Source organism: Heterodontus francisci, chromosome 12 (genome assembly GCF_036365525.1).
Source record: "Heterodontus francisci isolate sHetFra1 chromosome 12, sHetFra1.hap1, whole genome shotgun sequence".
NCBI lineage: Eukaryota > Metazoa > Chordata > Chondrichthyes > Heterodontiformes > Heterodontidae > Heterodontus > Heterodontus francisci.
In genome coordinates, this window is record NC_090382.1 from 37990559 (window position 1) to 38007823 (window position 17265).

General features: G+C 42.7%; 1 protein-coding gene across 4 annotated transcripts in view; it reads right to left on the reverse strand.

Annotated features, from left to right (window-relative positions):
• Window positions 1–17265, reverse strand: part of LOC137375575 (lateral signaling target protein 2 homolog) — a 59930-nt gene that overhangs the window by 24785 nt on the left and 17880 nt on the right. For 3 of the 4 annotated variants that reach the window (XM_068042932.1, XM_068042936.1, XM_068042935.1), the window contains exons 2-5: window positions 14630–14770; window positions 7978–8115; window positions 5923–6125; window positions 329–418 (exon numbers count right to left, since the gene is read on the reverse strand). In XM_068042932.1, the coding sequence (XP_067899033.1) occupies window positions 329–418; window positions 5923–6125; window positions 7978–8115; window positions 14630–14770 (572 nt within the window). The remainder of the gene's footprint in view (window positions 1–328; window positions 419–5922; window positions 6126–7977; window positions 8116–14629; window positions 14771–17265) is intronic. The other variant, XM_068042934.1, reaches the window with a different exon arrangement.

Genomic DNA, 17265 nt, shown 5'->3' on the forward strand with positions numbered 1-17265 from the left:
TCCAATATAGTGATGAGAAAGTAAGTCAATAAATTAATCTCCTCATTTAAAACTTCTTCACAAAAATGCACACTGGTTGTTGTTCTGATTAATAGTAAGATAACATTATAATTCCTTCATCTTTCTGAAATTGTCTCACCAGTCCTTTATGCAAGACAAAAATAGTAATGTGGCCCCCACGCAAAATGGCTGGACAACCCTGGTCTAGAGACATGCAGCAGAACAAGGTGAACTAACTACAAAAACAACAGGCAACTGTGGGAGCTTAAAATGGATGGAGGGGTATTTATGCACAAAGTATGAAATTGAATTGAATAGAGGTACTGACCTAGCTATTGTTTCACAGAAGAGCACAATAATTTGCTGCTGATTGAAGAGCTCCTCAGGAGATTTGATGGGAACCACTGCTGAAACATACCTGGAATAAAGGGTTACATTTCCACATAAAGTTGCAGCTTGTCCTGAAGATTGTTTAGTGCATAAACCGATATTACAAGACAAGACATCATTTCCTTTTTCTAAACCTTTTAAGAAAAGGTTTAATTTTAGTTTAGAGATACAGCACTGAAACAGGCCCTTCGGCCCACCGAGTCTGTGCCGACCATCAACCACCCATTTATACTAATCCTACACTAATTCCATATCCCTGCCACATCTCCACCTGTCCCTATACTTCCCTACCACCTACCTATACTAGGGGCAATTGCTAATGGCCAATTTACCTATCAACCTGCAAGTCTTTGGCATGTGGGAGGAAACCGGAGCATCCGGAGGAAACCCACGCAGACACAGGGAGAACTTGCAAACTCTACATAGGCAGTACCCAGAATTGAACCTGGGTCGCTGGAGTTGTGAGGCTGTGGTGCTAACCACTGCGTCGCCCCAAAAGGTGTTTGATTACAAATAGCAAAACAGGTTTGCCGAGTATATGATGCAACCTAAATCACATTAAAACACAACACCACTTCACAATGAGCGTTACACCATTTGTTAGTTGTACAGTGCAGCTTTTCTCGCTCCTAAAATAAAATGAAGTTAGCCCAATGCCTTTTCTTTCATATTGTGATTCATGGGCGGCATTTTACCGGTGGCGGCCAATCAAGAGCCATCGCTGGGACTGCCATCCAATAAAGCATGGTGGCCCGCCTCCCAGAGCCACCAGCCGAATCAGAGGGCGGGCAGCTCAGCAGTGTCACTGCCAGGTGGTGATCACTGCTGAGGCTGCAGCACGAAGGAGAGAGCACCTCAATACTGAGGCGCCCTTGAAGACATGCAAGTTTTTTTGAGGAAGCCACAGCTGGGAGACAGGGCGTGCGATTGGGAGAGGAGGGATGGGAGTTGGGGGAGGGGGGATATTCCAGCAGCGGTGCCTTAGGCATGGGGATGGCCATTGTTACTGGGATGGGGGTTGCCCCTTCACAGGCCATAGAGCGCCCATCAAGGAGGGTCCCCCCTCCAAACTAGGAATCACTGGAAGGCCCCCAGGGTTTATCTGGCAGACTCCCACACAGCTGCGGCACCTCACAATACTGCTAAAATGCCGACAGGAGCAACTGATTGTCACAACTGACCGCCTGATATCTTGACCCACCATATTAGCAGCCTTCCTGCTCCCAGCCCGTTACTAAAGGGCTGGGAAAATTCAACCCCATAAACTGATCATTTCAACTGCTGCTTCTGGGGCCTTTAATATTAAGATGTCACATATAGCATAGCAGAAAACAAGGGGAAAAAGCCTTTTGGAGGTCATATAACTCAAATTCAAACAACTTTTCTTTTGGCATAATTAAAAATTTTCATCTGTGTGACAGTGATGTTCTCGGTTTAAGGAGTGCGAAAGGAAAGCATGGGACTGTATTTCACACACTGTCCAAAGCCCGAGATAGAGTTCTTGTATGGTTGATTGTTGAGTGGAATCACAAGACAGTGTAGTCAGGCATTCACAAAGACTGAAATCTCTCAGATTTAACTCTCCCTTTTCACATAGTTAGAAAAGACTACCCATTACGAAATGTTTGCGCTTGGTTATGGCTGGGGTTTTTCTGCACAATTTGCTTGAAATCAGCATAACCAGCTCAAAAGATCACTAAATATTAAGCACAAATTATGTTCAATGCAACTTGAGTTTCTGTCAGTTTAAAAAAACACTGCTCTCACAGCAGGCCTTACCCAGAAAGCAGGCCACACCCCCACGATGGAGTAATCATCATCGTGAATTTCTACTCATTGGAAGCCTTCAGGGAGGCTCTAGATATTAAACTTGTCCTTTTGGGCACAAGGACTCTAAATAAGAACACAAGAACTAGGAGCAGGAGTAGGCAATTCAGCCCCTCGAGCCTGCTCCGCCATTCAATGCGATCATGGCTGATCTCATCTCAGCCTCAACTCCACTTTCCTGCCCATTCTCCATAACCCTTCAATCCATTACTAATTAAAAATGTGTCTATCTCCTCCTTAAATTGACTCAATGTCCCAGCATCCACTGCACTCTGGGGTAGCGAATTCACAGACTCATGACCCTTTGAGAGATGTAATTTCTCCTCATCTCTGTTTTAAATCTGCTACCCCTTATCCTAAAACTATGACCGCTCATTCTAGATTTCCCCACCAGAGGAAACACCCTCTCTACGTCTACTTTGTCTATCCCCTTAATCATCTTATATACCTCAATTAGATCTCCTCTCATTCTTCTAAACTCTGGACAGTAAAGGCCTAAACTGCTCAATCTCTCTTCATAAGACAAACCCCTCATCTCTGGAATCAATCTAGTGAACCTCCTCTGAACTGCCTCCAATGCAACTACAGCCCTCCTCGAGTAAGGGGACCAAAACTGTACGCAATACTCCAGGTGCGGTCTCACTAATGCCTTGTATAGTTGCAGCAACACTTCCCTACTTTTATACTCTATTCCTTTAGTAATGAATGCCAAAATTCCATTTGCCTTCCTTATTACCTGCTGTACCTGCACACTAGTTTTCTGCGATTCACGCACGAGGACACCCAGATCCCTCTGCACCGAAGCACTCTCAAGTTTCTCCCCATTTAGATAATAATTTGCCTTTCTATTCTTCTGACCAAAATAGATAACCTCACGCTTATCTATGTCAAACTCCATCTGCCAAATTTTGGCCCATTCATCTAACCTATCCATATCCATTTGTAAACGTCTTATTTCTTTATTGCAACTTACTTTTCCACCTATTTTAGTGTCATCTGCAAATTTGGCTGAAGTACCTTCTATCCCTGCATCCAAGTCAATAATATCGATTGTAAATAGTTGGGGACCAAGGACCGAACCCTGTGGCCCCCCACCAGTTACATCTTACCAACCAGAAAAAGACCCATTTATCCTGACTCTCTGTTTTCTGTTGGTTAGCCAATCCTCTACCCAAGCAAATAAATTGCCCCTAACCCCATGTGAACTTACCTTGTGTATGAACCTTTTGTGCGGCACCTTATCAAATGCCATCTGGAAGTCCAGATATACTACATCTACAGGATCCCCATTTAACTTTAGTTGTTACATCTTCGAAGAACTTTAGCAAATTAGTCAAACACTAGTTAAACAGTACCATTCATGACTCCTCAGATACTGAGGCAGTCAGTGTAGAAATGCAGCAAGACCTGGACAATATCCAGACTTGGGCTGATAAGTGGCAAGTAACATTCGCGTCACACAAATGCCAGGCAATGACCATCTCCAACAAGAGAGAATCTAACCATCTCCCCTTGACATTCAATGGCATTACCATCGCTGAATCCCCCACTATCAACATCCTAGGGGCTACCATTGACCAGAAACTGAACTGGAGTAGCCATATAAATACTTTGGCTGCAAGAGCAGGTCAGAGGCTAGGAATCCTGAGGCGAGTAAATCACCTCCTGACTCCCCAAAGCCTGTCCACCATCTACAAGGCACAAGTCAGGAGTGTGATGGAATACTCTCCATTTGCCTGGATGGGTGCAGCTCCAACAACACTCAAGAAGCTCGACACCATCCAGGACAAAGCAGCCTGCTTGATTGGCACCCCATCTACAAACATTCACACCCTCCACCACCAACGCACAGTGGCAGCAGTGTGTACCATCTACAAGATGCACTGCAGCAATGCACCAAGGCTCCTTAGACAGCGCCTTCCCAACCCGCGACCTCTACCAACTAGAAGGACAAGGGCAGCAAATGCATAAGAACACCACCACCTGCAAGTTCCCCTCCAAGTCACACACAATCCTGACTTAGAACTATATCGCCATTCCTTCACCATCGCTGGGTCAAAACCCTGGAACTCCCTTCCTAACAGCACTATGGGTATACCTACCCCAAATGGACTGCAGCGGTTCAAGAAGGCAGCTCACCACCACCTTCTCAAGGGTAGTTAGGGATGGGCAATAAATGCTGGCCTGGCCAGCGACGCCCACATCCCTGAATGAATTTTTAAAAAACACAATTTACCCTTCAAAACCATGCTGACTCTGATGGATTGCGTTTTGACTTTCTAAACGTCTGTTATTACTTCCTTAATAATGGATTCTAACAATTTCCCAACGACAGACGTTAAACTAACTGGTCTATAGTTTCCCATTTTGTGTCTCCCTCCCACTGGAACCTTTCCCGCATCCAGGGAATTTTGGAATATTATAACCAATGGATCCACCATCTCCACTGCCACTTCTTTTAAGACCCTAGGATGTAGGCCATCAAGCCCTGGGGACTTGTCTGCCTTCAATCCCAATAGTTTGCTCAGTACTTCTTCCCTAGTGATGATGATTGTTCGAAGTTCCTCCCTTTCTATAACCTCTGCATTACTTGTTATTATTGGGATGGTACAAGTGTCCTCCACCGTGAAAACTGAGGCAAAATACTGATTTAATGTCTCTGCCATTTCTGTGTTCCGCTCTATTAACTGCCCAGTCTCATCCTCCAAGGGACCAACATTCACTTTTGCTACTCCCCTCCCTTTTATATACTTATAGAAGCTTTTGCTATCTGTTTTTATATTTTGCGCTCGTTTTATTTCATAATTTACCTTTGCTCTTTTTATTACTTTTTTTTTAATTAACCCTTTGTTGATCTTTAAAAGTTTCCCAATCTTCCAGGAACTTTCTGAAAAGCTTTTGAAAATAATGTTTTTTCAATGCACTAATAAGCTGACTACTATACCCCAACATAACTAGGATATCTTTCTGTACGTTTTTAAAAGTCACTTTCAATTAATTTATTTTAAAAATGGGGTTATTCACAGGTGGTGGATTGATACCAATTAAATTTTTTTTGTATGAAACCCATTTTCAGCTGTATCAAACTGCACCAAGTTAACAAATATAAATCAAGGAATATTTTTTTAAAGCAAAAAACTCTTACTTTAAGATACTGTCTGTACTGGTACACGGCAGTTTATGCGTTTGGCAACATGCAAGTGAAGAAGTGGAAACTCAAGAAAAAAACTTTGCAAAATGGGTGCGATTTGCACCTGGGTCACTGTGCATAAACTAGAAATCTTACCTCTATGTCGTTTCTTCCATTATATATGCAACTGATTCAGTACTTAACATTGTCGTACTTTTGAACCCTTTCTGCTCTTGACAACGGTCACATACGTTACAATGCAAGTGAAACTACTCTTATAAAGATTATGGATGGAGTGGCTTTGCTTCTGTTGAAGAGCATGGGTCATAGCTGTTGCCACTCAGAGTTGCAGAAGGAATATAATCACTAACACAAAGCCACCTCCAGCAATCCACTAGATGAGAATTAGATTTGAGAATTCAGACAGATGTACCAATATAAACTAGAGCTGTTACTGTACCATTTGGTCAAAGAAAACATCAAATCCTCTATCTTCACAATTTAATTACAGAAGTTGAAACTGCCATTTTGTAAATGCCTGTGTCTCAGAGTTTATTATATTATTATTTCCTTACCTTAACTCAAACTCAGCGAAGAGCCTATCAAACCGAACAAGAGCTGCTTTGATGTCATCTGTATAGGTAGTGTAATCAGAGAGACACTGTTCCCGGAGAAGGTAGCGCACCTCCTCCAGACTGTGCAGGAGGTCCTCCGCCAGCGGGCACAACAGAAGCATTTCGGATTCATGCACTTCGATGAGGGAACCAGCTACTAAACACTAAAGGTAAACAAGGCAAGTTCATCCCTAATAAAAAACAGAAAGTGCTTGTTCTCACACACAAATACACTCCCCACATACCACTAGTAAAACCAAGAACATAAAACACACTTTTAGGTAGCAATTATAATCCACAGATTGGAGGGTCGTTAGTCTGTGGAATTCTCTTCCCCAGAGAGCAGTAGATGCTGGGTCATTGAATATATTTAAGGCCAAGTTAGATAGATTCTTGACTGACAAGGGCATCGAAGGGTATAGGGTTTAGATAGGAAAGTAGAATTGAGGCCACAATCAGATCAGTCATGATCTTATCAAATGGCGCAGCAGGCTCGAGGGGCCGAATGGCCTACTCCTGCTCCTAATTCATAAGTCCGTATGTATCCCTGACATTACGACTCCAGAAATACATATGGAAATGAACAAAAATTGTGGGAGCGAAAGGAGAACTTTAAAACGGTTTTGGTTGAGTGTAAACACACTATTCATGAAATGCAGATGCCTTAACATTTCTGGACAAGTTTTAAAACATGGCTGCATTTGCTGACAATGCAACCACTAGGTGGCGCAGTACTAGCACATGCGCAAATGCAGCTTCTTCTACTTAAACATCACTGTCTGCGATGTTCAGGCAGGATTAAAGACGGCGCTGCTCAAGTTACCACAGAAAACAACTTCAACCCAAAAATCCCCTGAAAAGCTGCCATCGCCGCCTCCATCCCACCCCCAACAGTCCCCTGCTGCTCCTGCCATTGCTGCATTTGTATCATTTCTTGGATATCTCCTGCTCAACTGTTTTGACTTTTCTCGACAAAGAAAGAACTTTGGTAGGATACTGCTCCTCGCTTCCCTCCGCGCTCCCCTCCCCCCCCCCCCCCCCCACACGAGGAGCGGAGCGGAGAGTGGGGTAGTCGGAAGAGAGGGGGAGAAAGTGTTGAGGCCTGGAGCAAGTGGCTGGAGGTGGGGGGAGGGGGGGGGGGGGGGGGGGGGGGAAAGAGCAGCCAGTGGGGTGGGAGAGAGTAGCTGAGCTGGGAGAGATGAGTACCTGATGACATTTTCCTGTGCATGCGCCAATTAGTCCTGGCAAGTGGGAAGCCGCACATGTGCAGCATCTCAATGAGCGCAGGAGACTATTTGCGCATGTGCGCAGCTTGGAGCGCTCTGATGATGTCGGCAGGCCGCTGCGTTGTCAGGAGTCACTTTGTTAAAACATACCACAGAATAAATGGTATACTGAATTGCAGAATGCAGCCAGTTAGGATTAACTAATATGGACTCCATTATTCGCTAGATTTCCTGGAGCTTTTCTGATTGCCTTTGTAGGTTAGTGAGAAATATCACAAACTTCTTGGAAGCACCAAATTTGTTTTTGGTTTCCTACATAAGACTACCCAAATTGGAAACAGTCCATGCCAGTGCAAGTCAGGTATGGTCTGTTGGTAGATGTTAGCTTGAAGAACCAAAGAGTTTGTTTTCTTCTTATTCAATTCTTCTCATAGCTTTTGATTGCCAGCCACACCCTGATTATAAACACTCTTGAAGTTAGCTATCGATTTTTGCTTCCTACAGGTTCCAAAGAGCTAGAACTAGTGTAATATAAGCACAACAATCAAATCATTTCTCCCAAATGTGACCAGCCGGTTTAACTAGCATGCAATCATAAGAAGCTATGGCTGATACCCATAAAAATGTTGGTTATATGCAGAATGGTAAAACTATAGCCAGCAAGTTATCCCTCAAGAAGCCAGGTTGACCAGGAATAGTTGTAAATGTGCAAATTGAAATTACGCTGGCATACATGATCATATTGTAGTCTGAAGGCTCACATTGCTTCCCACTCCTCCTCAAGGCCTACCTCAGCAGCAAACCACAGCTGTACTCCTAGGTGTTCCTGTAAAACCTCATCTGGAAACTTAATGTGGAAATCTCGATTTGGTCGCTCGTCGGGGATACAGTTGTCCATGATCTGATTAATTATCTGTAGCATGTGGTCCTGCAAATTAAAAAAGAAAGCTGAACCAACAACTGGGTCATCTAGGTTGATGTTACAAAAGTAGTACAGTGCTGTGGGGGAGGGGAGGAGAGAAATCGACCCCCCAAATCTCCACTGTATCATCCAGCAAGGCAACATATTCTGTCTGAAGAACATTGTTCTATCCATGGAAATAATAAGATTTCTGGGGAGGAATACTAATGATAAATGCATTCTTATACACATTTCTGATTTTGCTACAAGTAGCAAACAGAGGAGATCTATTCCCTCCTTCATGACACAAATAAATCACTTTCTACCACGACAATAATCTGCAGTGACAATTCCTTCATCCCTATAAATAAGTATATTTTGATTTTTGTTTTCAGCTCGGAAGGCACATTGGCATTTTGAACAGAATCTGTCTTATCCATCTACAGGTGCTGACTCACTAGCTGTGCATTTCCCAACATTTTTCTGCCTTTGTCTCAGACATCATGTTGCAACCCATATTGCCCCTCCTTCTTAATCATCATACATACATTTTTTCCTCATCACACGTACAAATACACACACACAAGCAGAAAGAGGAAAAAAGATCAAATCCCTCAATGTTCATTCTATACAAATGGTGGTGAAACCTCATCTAGTTATATAATACATAAAAAAGATCTTGCAAGTCTCTTTTGGGGTTGTCATGCAGACCCCCACCTGCCAAGAATGAGGCATATTAATTTTGTCATATGAACAATGATTTTAAACATAATAAACATTATGGGAGTGAAGAAAAGACTTGTTAAACAGATTGCCCCTGGCTGGAAAAGACATTTGCATATTAACAGATGGTGATTGGAAGGACAAAGGACCATTCCCTGACACATTCAACCCACAATTAACCTTGATCACCAGGTATTGGGTGCAAGAGGAGCATTCCAGAGACTACTGTAATCCAAGACATGGTCAGACCAGTTAGTCACATGACTAACCGGCTTGGTAACCTAGGTTTTTCTGAATTGTACAAATGGTTTGAACTGAGAATGTCTGCTTGCTCCTGGACTGAGAAGATCTCTCCTGTCTGCTCCCATCTCTTTCTCACACGCCTCTGAATCCACTGAAGACACATGAACCCCAAGAGAGAAAAGCCTCCTACAGCGAACAAGGTTGGGCCCAACAAAAAGCAAGATGCACCTACAATCAAGGACTCTACAGTGAGCTCAAAGAACCATAACAAAAATTCTTCAGATATTGCTCAAACTTTTACACTTTATTTTTCTTCTGCTCTTTTCTGTCTCTATTTGCATGTGTATCACGCATGCATGCTAGCGTGGGCACGTCGTGTATCCGTAGGCGTCAACCGAATTAGAGTTCAAGTTCAAGTTTAATAAATGTCAACTTTTCTTCTTTAAACCTAAAGAAGCCCGTTTGTGCTGATTTCTTTGCCTTATAATTGGAAAGCGGTGAACAAGGGTTCGCCGAGGGGGAACTAAAAATACAGCGTGTTAAAACCCTGTTACGGTAAGACCAGGTGAAGGCTGAGAAGGTCCCCTAGACACCTTTCTCATCTGGTCGTAACAAAAGATTGCAGCATACACATGCGGGGTTAGGGCAGAAACCTGCAACTTTTAAATGCTCTTCTGAGAAAAATGAGACTCCACACTTAGAAGATTAGTTTTTCAGGGTCAGAAAAGTTGTTCAGCAATAATTATGATTTAGTATGCCTTTAAGCACTCAGTTACTCTGATTGAACAAGGCTTAACTTTTAACAGTGAGAATCATAGGTAAATAATTTAAGTTTATGACAAATCAGAGATTTCTGTTTTGATTCCATCTGCAAAGACTGCAACAGCGCACCCAATGGAGGAGCAGGATATCACCGACAGCAACTTCAGGAAGTCTGTGTTTAACTGCATATGTGCAGACACCAGAAGTTGCTGTCAGTTTTACACAATAATAATGGCGAGTGCTGACCGCCTTGCATGTATTTACTACTGCAAATTCCCAACTATTATATTTGTGCGAAACATAATCCAGTTAACTTCAAACAGGTTTTAAAGATCAAAGCAGGATTACAGAGGGTAGAGGAAGAAAAGGAAGATTTCTAATCCCTTGTGCAATCATAAAGTCATTCTTTTTTCATAGTAGCATTCCTTTGCAAATAACACGCAGAAGAAATCTTCCTGCCAAGAAGAATTATCTCTTGGGCTTGATGTTTCTAATCCAGTTTCTGCCAATTAGTTAATTGTTTTGTTTCACTCAAACACATCCATTAGCCCATCACAGGAATTTTTCATCAGCCAGCTTTGTTCATTCGATTTGAAGCTTTTATGATATTCAAGAATAATGTAGCTATTGGGAACCGGCCCTGCACTCTGTATGGACATATGTGCCCATCTCTGGTCAATTATGCATTCAGTCAACATAATTGCACCTTAAAAAATAAACTTGTATTTAAGAACTGTCACATGCTCAGGATGTTCCAAAGTGCTTCATTGTCAGTGATTTACTTTTGAAGTACAGTCACTGTTACGTAATGCAATTGTGGCAGTTTGCACACAAGCTCTTTCAAAAAGCAATGAAATGAATGTGTTTTGATGGTGCTGGCTGAAGGATAAGCGTTGACCAGGACACTACAGGAACCACCTTGCTCTTCTCCCATTGGTGCTATTGAGATCTATGTCTACCTGAACATTTTAATATGTCATCTGAATGCCCACACTCAGCAATGCAGCACTCCCTCAGTGTAGAATTGATTAAAGACTAGATTATCTGACTCAGAGGCAAAAGTGCTACTACTGAGCCAAAGATCACATTGTTTATAAACAATGTGAGCAGCTTAATAGGCACAAAGTTTTACAACGAAGACTATTGCTCAGATTTGGAAACTATAAAACTAGAGGTTAGGTTCAATGATCATGTCTATTCCATATATTGGGTATATTAGCATTAAACAGGATACACAAGGGCAGAACGTAACACAAATATGTTCTTCAATTCTGATGTCCAATAACATCTATATACCATGCTACCAGTGTGCATTTAGGTAGGGTGCTTGGTAATTAAGTATTTGATTGTTGTGATAGTTAAAAGAGCACCACCCATAGCAATGTGATTAGTATTGTGCTATCCAGGAGAAACAATAAAGTTGCAGCCTCATTGTGAGTTCTTGAGATGACTTTTTTGATATGTATTTGTGGTAATATACATTATGCTCTTGTGCCTTTCAATACCGTGACGTTTTAGCTCTAATATATTAATAATTTTGGTGTTGAAGCTGAAGTGGGAAGTTTCCATTCATCAATAAATACTCAGATAAACCTCTGCAGATTTTTTTCCAAAATATACTTTGTTCATAAAAATTTGTAAAAAAATACATTACACCACAGTACCAAGTTGACATTCCAATAAGTGCAAAGGAAATTAGTTTTCTTCAACACAGGAATGAGTTGTCTCACAACCCTTCCATTCCATTTTACCTGCCATCTACATTTTACAGCAGAACCATATTTAGTATATGCAGCCAGAGGAGTTTCCCATGGGTCCAGTCCCTCAGTTCACTATGGCGGGAGGACCTTACACAGTGGTCTTTCCCCATTGAGCCTTTGCAGCGGCTGCCCAAAGCTTTAGTGCGTCCCTCAACACGTAGTCCTGGACCTTGGAATGTACCAGTCTGCAACACTCGGTCGTGGACAACTCTTTGCACTGGAAACTAGCAAGTGTCGGGCAGACCAAAGAGTGTCTTTCACCGAATTGATGGTCCTCCAGCAGCAGTTGATGTTTATCTACGTGTGCGTTCCTGGGAACAACCCGTAGAGCACAGACTCCTGTGTTACAGAGCTGCTTGGGATGAATCTCGACAAAAACCACTGCATCTCTTTTCACACCTGCTTTGCAAAGACACATTCCAGAAGGAGGTGGGCAACTGTCTCTTTCCCACCGCAGCCACCTCGAGGGCAGTGTGTGGAGGGGATGAGACTCCAGGCGTGCAGGAAGGATCTGACAGGGAGGGCCCTCCTCACCACCAGCCAAGCTATGTCGTGGTGCTTGTTTCAAAGTTCTGGCGATGAGGCATTCTGCCAAATGACTTTGGCAGTCTGCTTGGGGAACCGTCCGACAGGATCCAACATCTCCTTTTCCCGTAGGGTTTTGAGGACATTCTGTGCAGACCACTGCCTGATGGATTGGTAGTCAAAGGTGTTATCCCGCAGAAACTTTCCCATGAAGGATAGGTGCTACTGCACGGTCCAACTGGATGGAACGTTCTGCGGCAATGTGACCAGACCCATCCTTCACCGGAAACAGATAGAACCTCAGCACGTAGTGACACTTGGTGTTTGCGTACTGGGGCTCTACGCACAGCTTGGTGCAGCTGCACACGAAGGTGGTTATCAGGATGAGGGCAACATTGGGTACATTTTTCCCGCCCTTATCCACAGTGTCCCTCCGGACCAGATCTATTTTGGATCTCCAGATAAAGTGGAAAATGGCTCAGGAGTGGGGTATGGGCCAGACCTGCGCCACATACAGCAACAATGTGAGTGCCTCACACCCAATGACCAGGTTCTTACCCACAATGGAGAGAGATCGCTGCTCCCACATGCTCAGTTTATGGCGTATCCTGGCTACTCGCTCCTTCCAGGTTTTGGCGCACGCCCCAGCCCCTCCAAACCATATCCCCAGCACCTTCAGGTAGTTTGACCTGACGGTGAAGGGAACAAAGGATTGGTTGGCCCAGTTCTCAAAGAATTTGGCCTTACTCTTGCAGTGGTTGGCTTTGGCTCCCAAGGCCAGTTCCAACTGGTCACAGATGCTCTTCAGTCTGCGAATGGACAACGGATCCGAGCAGAAGACGGTGACGTCGTCCATGTACAGGGAGGTTTTTACCTGAGTGCCTCTGCTGTCTGGGATCGTCACCCCTCTTACGCTCACCTCCTTCCTAATAGACTCAGCAAAAGGTTCGATACAGCAAACAAACAAGACAGGGGAGAGAGGACAGCCCTGTCTGACTCCAAATTGGATCGGAAAACTTTCTGATTCCCACCCATTGATTGAGACTGCGCTACTGATGTTTGTGTAGAGCAGTTTGATCCAACTGCAGATTCCCTCCCCAAACCGCATTTTGGAAAGCACGTCCATCATGTAGGTGTGCGATATCTTGTCAAAAGCCCTCTCCTGGTCCAAGCTGATGAGCCAGGTATCCACCCTCCTGCCCCATACATAGGCGATCGTATCCCTGAGTAGCGCGAGACTATCAGAGATCTTCCTGCCGGGTACAGTGCAGGTCTGGTCAGGGTGAATCACCAACTCCAGAGCAGACTTGACCCGACTGGCGATGACTTTGGACAGAATCTTGTAGTCAACATTAAGCAGTGAGACGGGCCGCCAGATAAACGTCTGGAGATATATAGATGATACTATATCCTTCCTTCAATCAGCATTTGAATAGCAGAATCCTTTAAAATAAGGCAATGCTGTCAGGATGACATATTACGGTCAAAGTTTAATGAAAATTATTCATTCTAATTTAGAATGAAAAATACATGCATAAGCCTGTTCAATCCAAATTTTAAAACAAGAACAAGCTTCAGAACACAGAAGGACATTGAAATAGTCAATTCTAAAAAAATGTTTGCTATTCATGGGGTTTTAAAAGAAAAACAGTTGGAAGAATCCTTGGAAAATGTAATTGCAGTTAATGACATCAGCAACAAAAGTGGCAACAGGGCATCATGAGTGAACGTCAATTCTGCCCAAACTCTAACAACGAGCAGCAGCACATGATAAGTTATAGATTTCAGGCCCACTATTGAACAAACTGAGCAATTTGTGGCTTGTAACTATTTTTAGAGCCCACTGTTAGTGAAGGGTTTTTGTAATTCGTCCATCTGTCAAGCTTCTACTGTTGTACTTCCTCAGCTTGCAGAAAAAGCCACAGGTAATGAGTGGGTGAGGGGGTTGGGGGGGGGGGGGGGAGCAGGGGAAAAAAATAGGGTTTGGAGGACAGGTTTCACTTGTTCATCTACTATTTCTCCCTCAGATACTGCCTGACTTGCCGTACGTTTAATTTCCAACATTTTTTTTTAAAAAGTCCACAAAGTAGTACTAGGCAAACCTTAGATCATTTCCAGTTAACTGAAATAACAAAGTGGTGAAATTATAGTTGATGAGAGAGGCATGCAAAATATATGAACTGGGGAGGAAGTATGAAGATCTGGATTTTTAAAATGCAACTTCCAAGTTATTTGCTAAACTAGACTAAATTGAGAAGTGCAAGAGGTACCAACTGTTAGAAATGCTTCAACTGGGATTGTATAGCTTTATTCTGAGAAATACTTCAATTTCTATTAAAGTTTTGCCTTAGAAATATTACAAAACAAAAGAAGTTGCATGCACTGAAACACTGATCAATATAACCTAGGGTGTAACCTCCACTATAGCAACTATATAAACTTCAGCATAATTTCCTTCTAGCATGTCCAAAATAAAATTTAGTTAACTCTACCATACAAGATTGTCTGCGTAAGTCTAAATCACTGACCTGTCTGGTTCGAAGATTATTTAGTTGTACCATATACAGTTGGGGGTCACTGTGCAGATTCACATTATTCAGCTCAGTCATCACTTGAGTCACTTCCTTATCTGCATAGAAGAACTGAGCCAATGGATGTGGGTTCGACCTCTGTGAAAACATACAAAATACCAGATCAAAATACAGAAATGGTCCAGCGAGATCATCCCACTGTAGCATCCTACTGTGGCTCATGAAAATACACCTAAACTTTACCAGTGATTCATATCAACGGGATCCTGATTCTTTAGTGAATAACCAATAATTATAGGCTTATTGGAATTCATTTTGCTCCCATTATCCCACTGCAGCAAAAAAAATTCTCAATAAATGGCAACCAGTTGGGGAGTTTTCTACATACAAGATTATATACTGTTCATACATGCATAGAAAAACAGTAACTTGATCCAGAGTTTAAGTAGAACTCTTGATGTCATCTAAAGCTATTAACTTACATTTTTATAAAAGGTGCATTATTCTCTACCAGTCAACTGTTATTTCTTAATACACAAACTGAAATTACAAAATCATTAAGCCTTCTCCATTACAAATTTATCACATAAAATAGACGGACTGCCAGTTTGTTCAGAAAGTTGTATCAGCAAATAGAGAGATAGAAAATAGTACCGGTTTGTACTTAATTGCTAATCCTCAGCAGGAGAAACAAGATTAACCAAATCAAGGAATTGTGATGGCAATCATAACAGACGCTAATAAATCAATGCTTTTGGGTTTGTAACAAAAATAATGTCCATGAGCTCCTCGCACTTATTGTTGAAGATATCAGGTAATTGTAGCTTCCTCCAAGCAAGTTTTTAAAAAATCCATTACTCTTAATGTGTAAATACATTTCTCATTAAGTTTTCTTTAAGTAGCAAAATTAAAACACATTAATGTTTTACCTTCCTTCTCATTCCCTGATGGCAATCTGTAGTTCAGCCAGATCTTACAGGCATAGACGGTAAACCTTTGGCTCTCAAGATGTAAAAACTCCTCTTTTCTATTTCCTTGCTAGGATGGTGTCAACCTACTTCCATGTCCTCAAAAATGTTAACAGCAGGTTGAAAATTAAAATTTCAAAATAGTGCATCCATACCATTCTTCCAATATCTGAAAGTGGAATTAAGCAATGCTGACCATCACTAAAACTGTCCACTTTTAAATATCATCCAGGAAGGCAACGACAACACCCGGTTCTCTTCACCACAAACCATCTTCTTAAACTACCCTCCTCGGCTTCCTCCACCCTCACTTTCAACAATAAGTGCGAGGAGCTCATGGACTTTGTTTACTACAAAGATTGAGACCATCGATCTGCTTGTACTGCTTCCTTCCCTTCCCTTAGCCCACCGGGCCAAAGTTCCTCTAAGGCTCACCCCTGAATTCACATCTTTGTCTAGTTTCTCACCGATATCTCCTCATGCCCTCTTAGAGCTGATCTGGTCAATGAGACCCACCTCTTCCTGTCTAGACCCTATTCCTACTTAACTGATGACCATTCAACTTCACTTCCTGGCTCCCATGTTAGCTGATATTAACAGTTCTCTCTCCTTTGGGAGCGTACCCCTCTCCTTCAAATCTGCTAACATTCCTCTCAATAAAAAAAGCCTTTACTCCTCCATTCTTGCAAACTACCATCCATCTCAAACCTTCCTTTCTTCTCCAAAGTCCTTGACTGTATTGTCACCTCCCAAATCCATGCCCATCTTTCCCAGAACTTCTTGAAAATTTCCAATCAGGTTTCTGTGCCTGTCATTGTACTGAAGCAATTCTTACCAAAGTCACAAAGGATATGTTAATTGACTGTGACAAAGGTAGGTATCTCTCTTCCTCCTCCTTGTCCTGTCTACAGCCTTTGACATTAAATTCTTCTCCAATGCCTCACCACTGCTAACAAGCAGGGTGGGACTGCACTTGCCTGGTTTCAATCTCTTTAGTCATAGCCAGAGAATCACCTGTAATAGCTTCTCTTCTCACTCCCGCACCATTACCTCTGATGTCCCCCAAGGATCTAGCCATGGACCCCCTCCTTTTTCCCCCCATCTACCTGCTGCCTTCAACATCATTCGAAAACACTGCATCAATTTCCATATACTCATGATACCCAGCTCTACCACACCTCCACTTTGCTTGACCCCTCCTCTGTCTCCAAATTGTCAGAATGTTTATCCAAAATTCTAGTTCTGGATGAGCAGTAATTTCCTCCAACTAAATATAGAGAAGACTGAAGCCATTGTCTTTGGTTCCAGTCACAAACTCCATTCTCTTGCCAACAACTCCATCCCTCTCTATTTGATGCTGAGTTGAACTTCCGACCACATATACTGCATCATTAAGACCGCCCGACTTGGCCCTGCCTCAACTTATCTGCTTCTGAACCCTAATCATGCCTTTGTTACCTTGAGACTTCATTATTGCAATGCACTCCTGGATGACCTCCCACATTCTACTCTCCAGAAACCGGAGGTCATCCAAAACGCTGCTGCCCATGTGCTAACTCGCACGAGGTCCGCTCACCCATTTTTCTTATGCGCGCTGATCTACATTGGCTCCCAATATTCAACACCTCTACTTTAAAATTCTCATCCTTGCTTTCAAATCCCTCC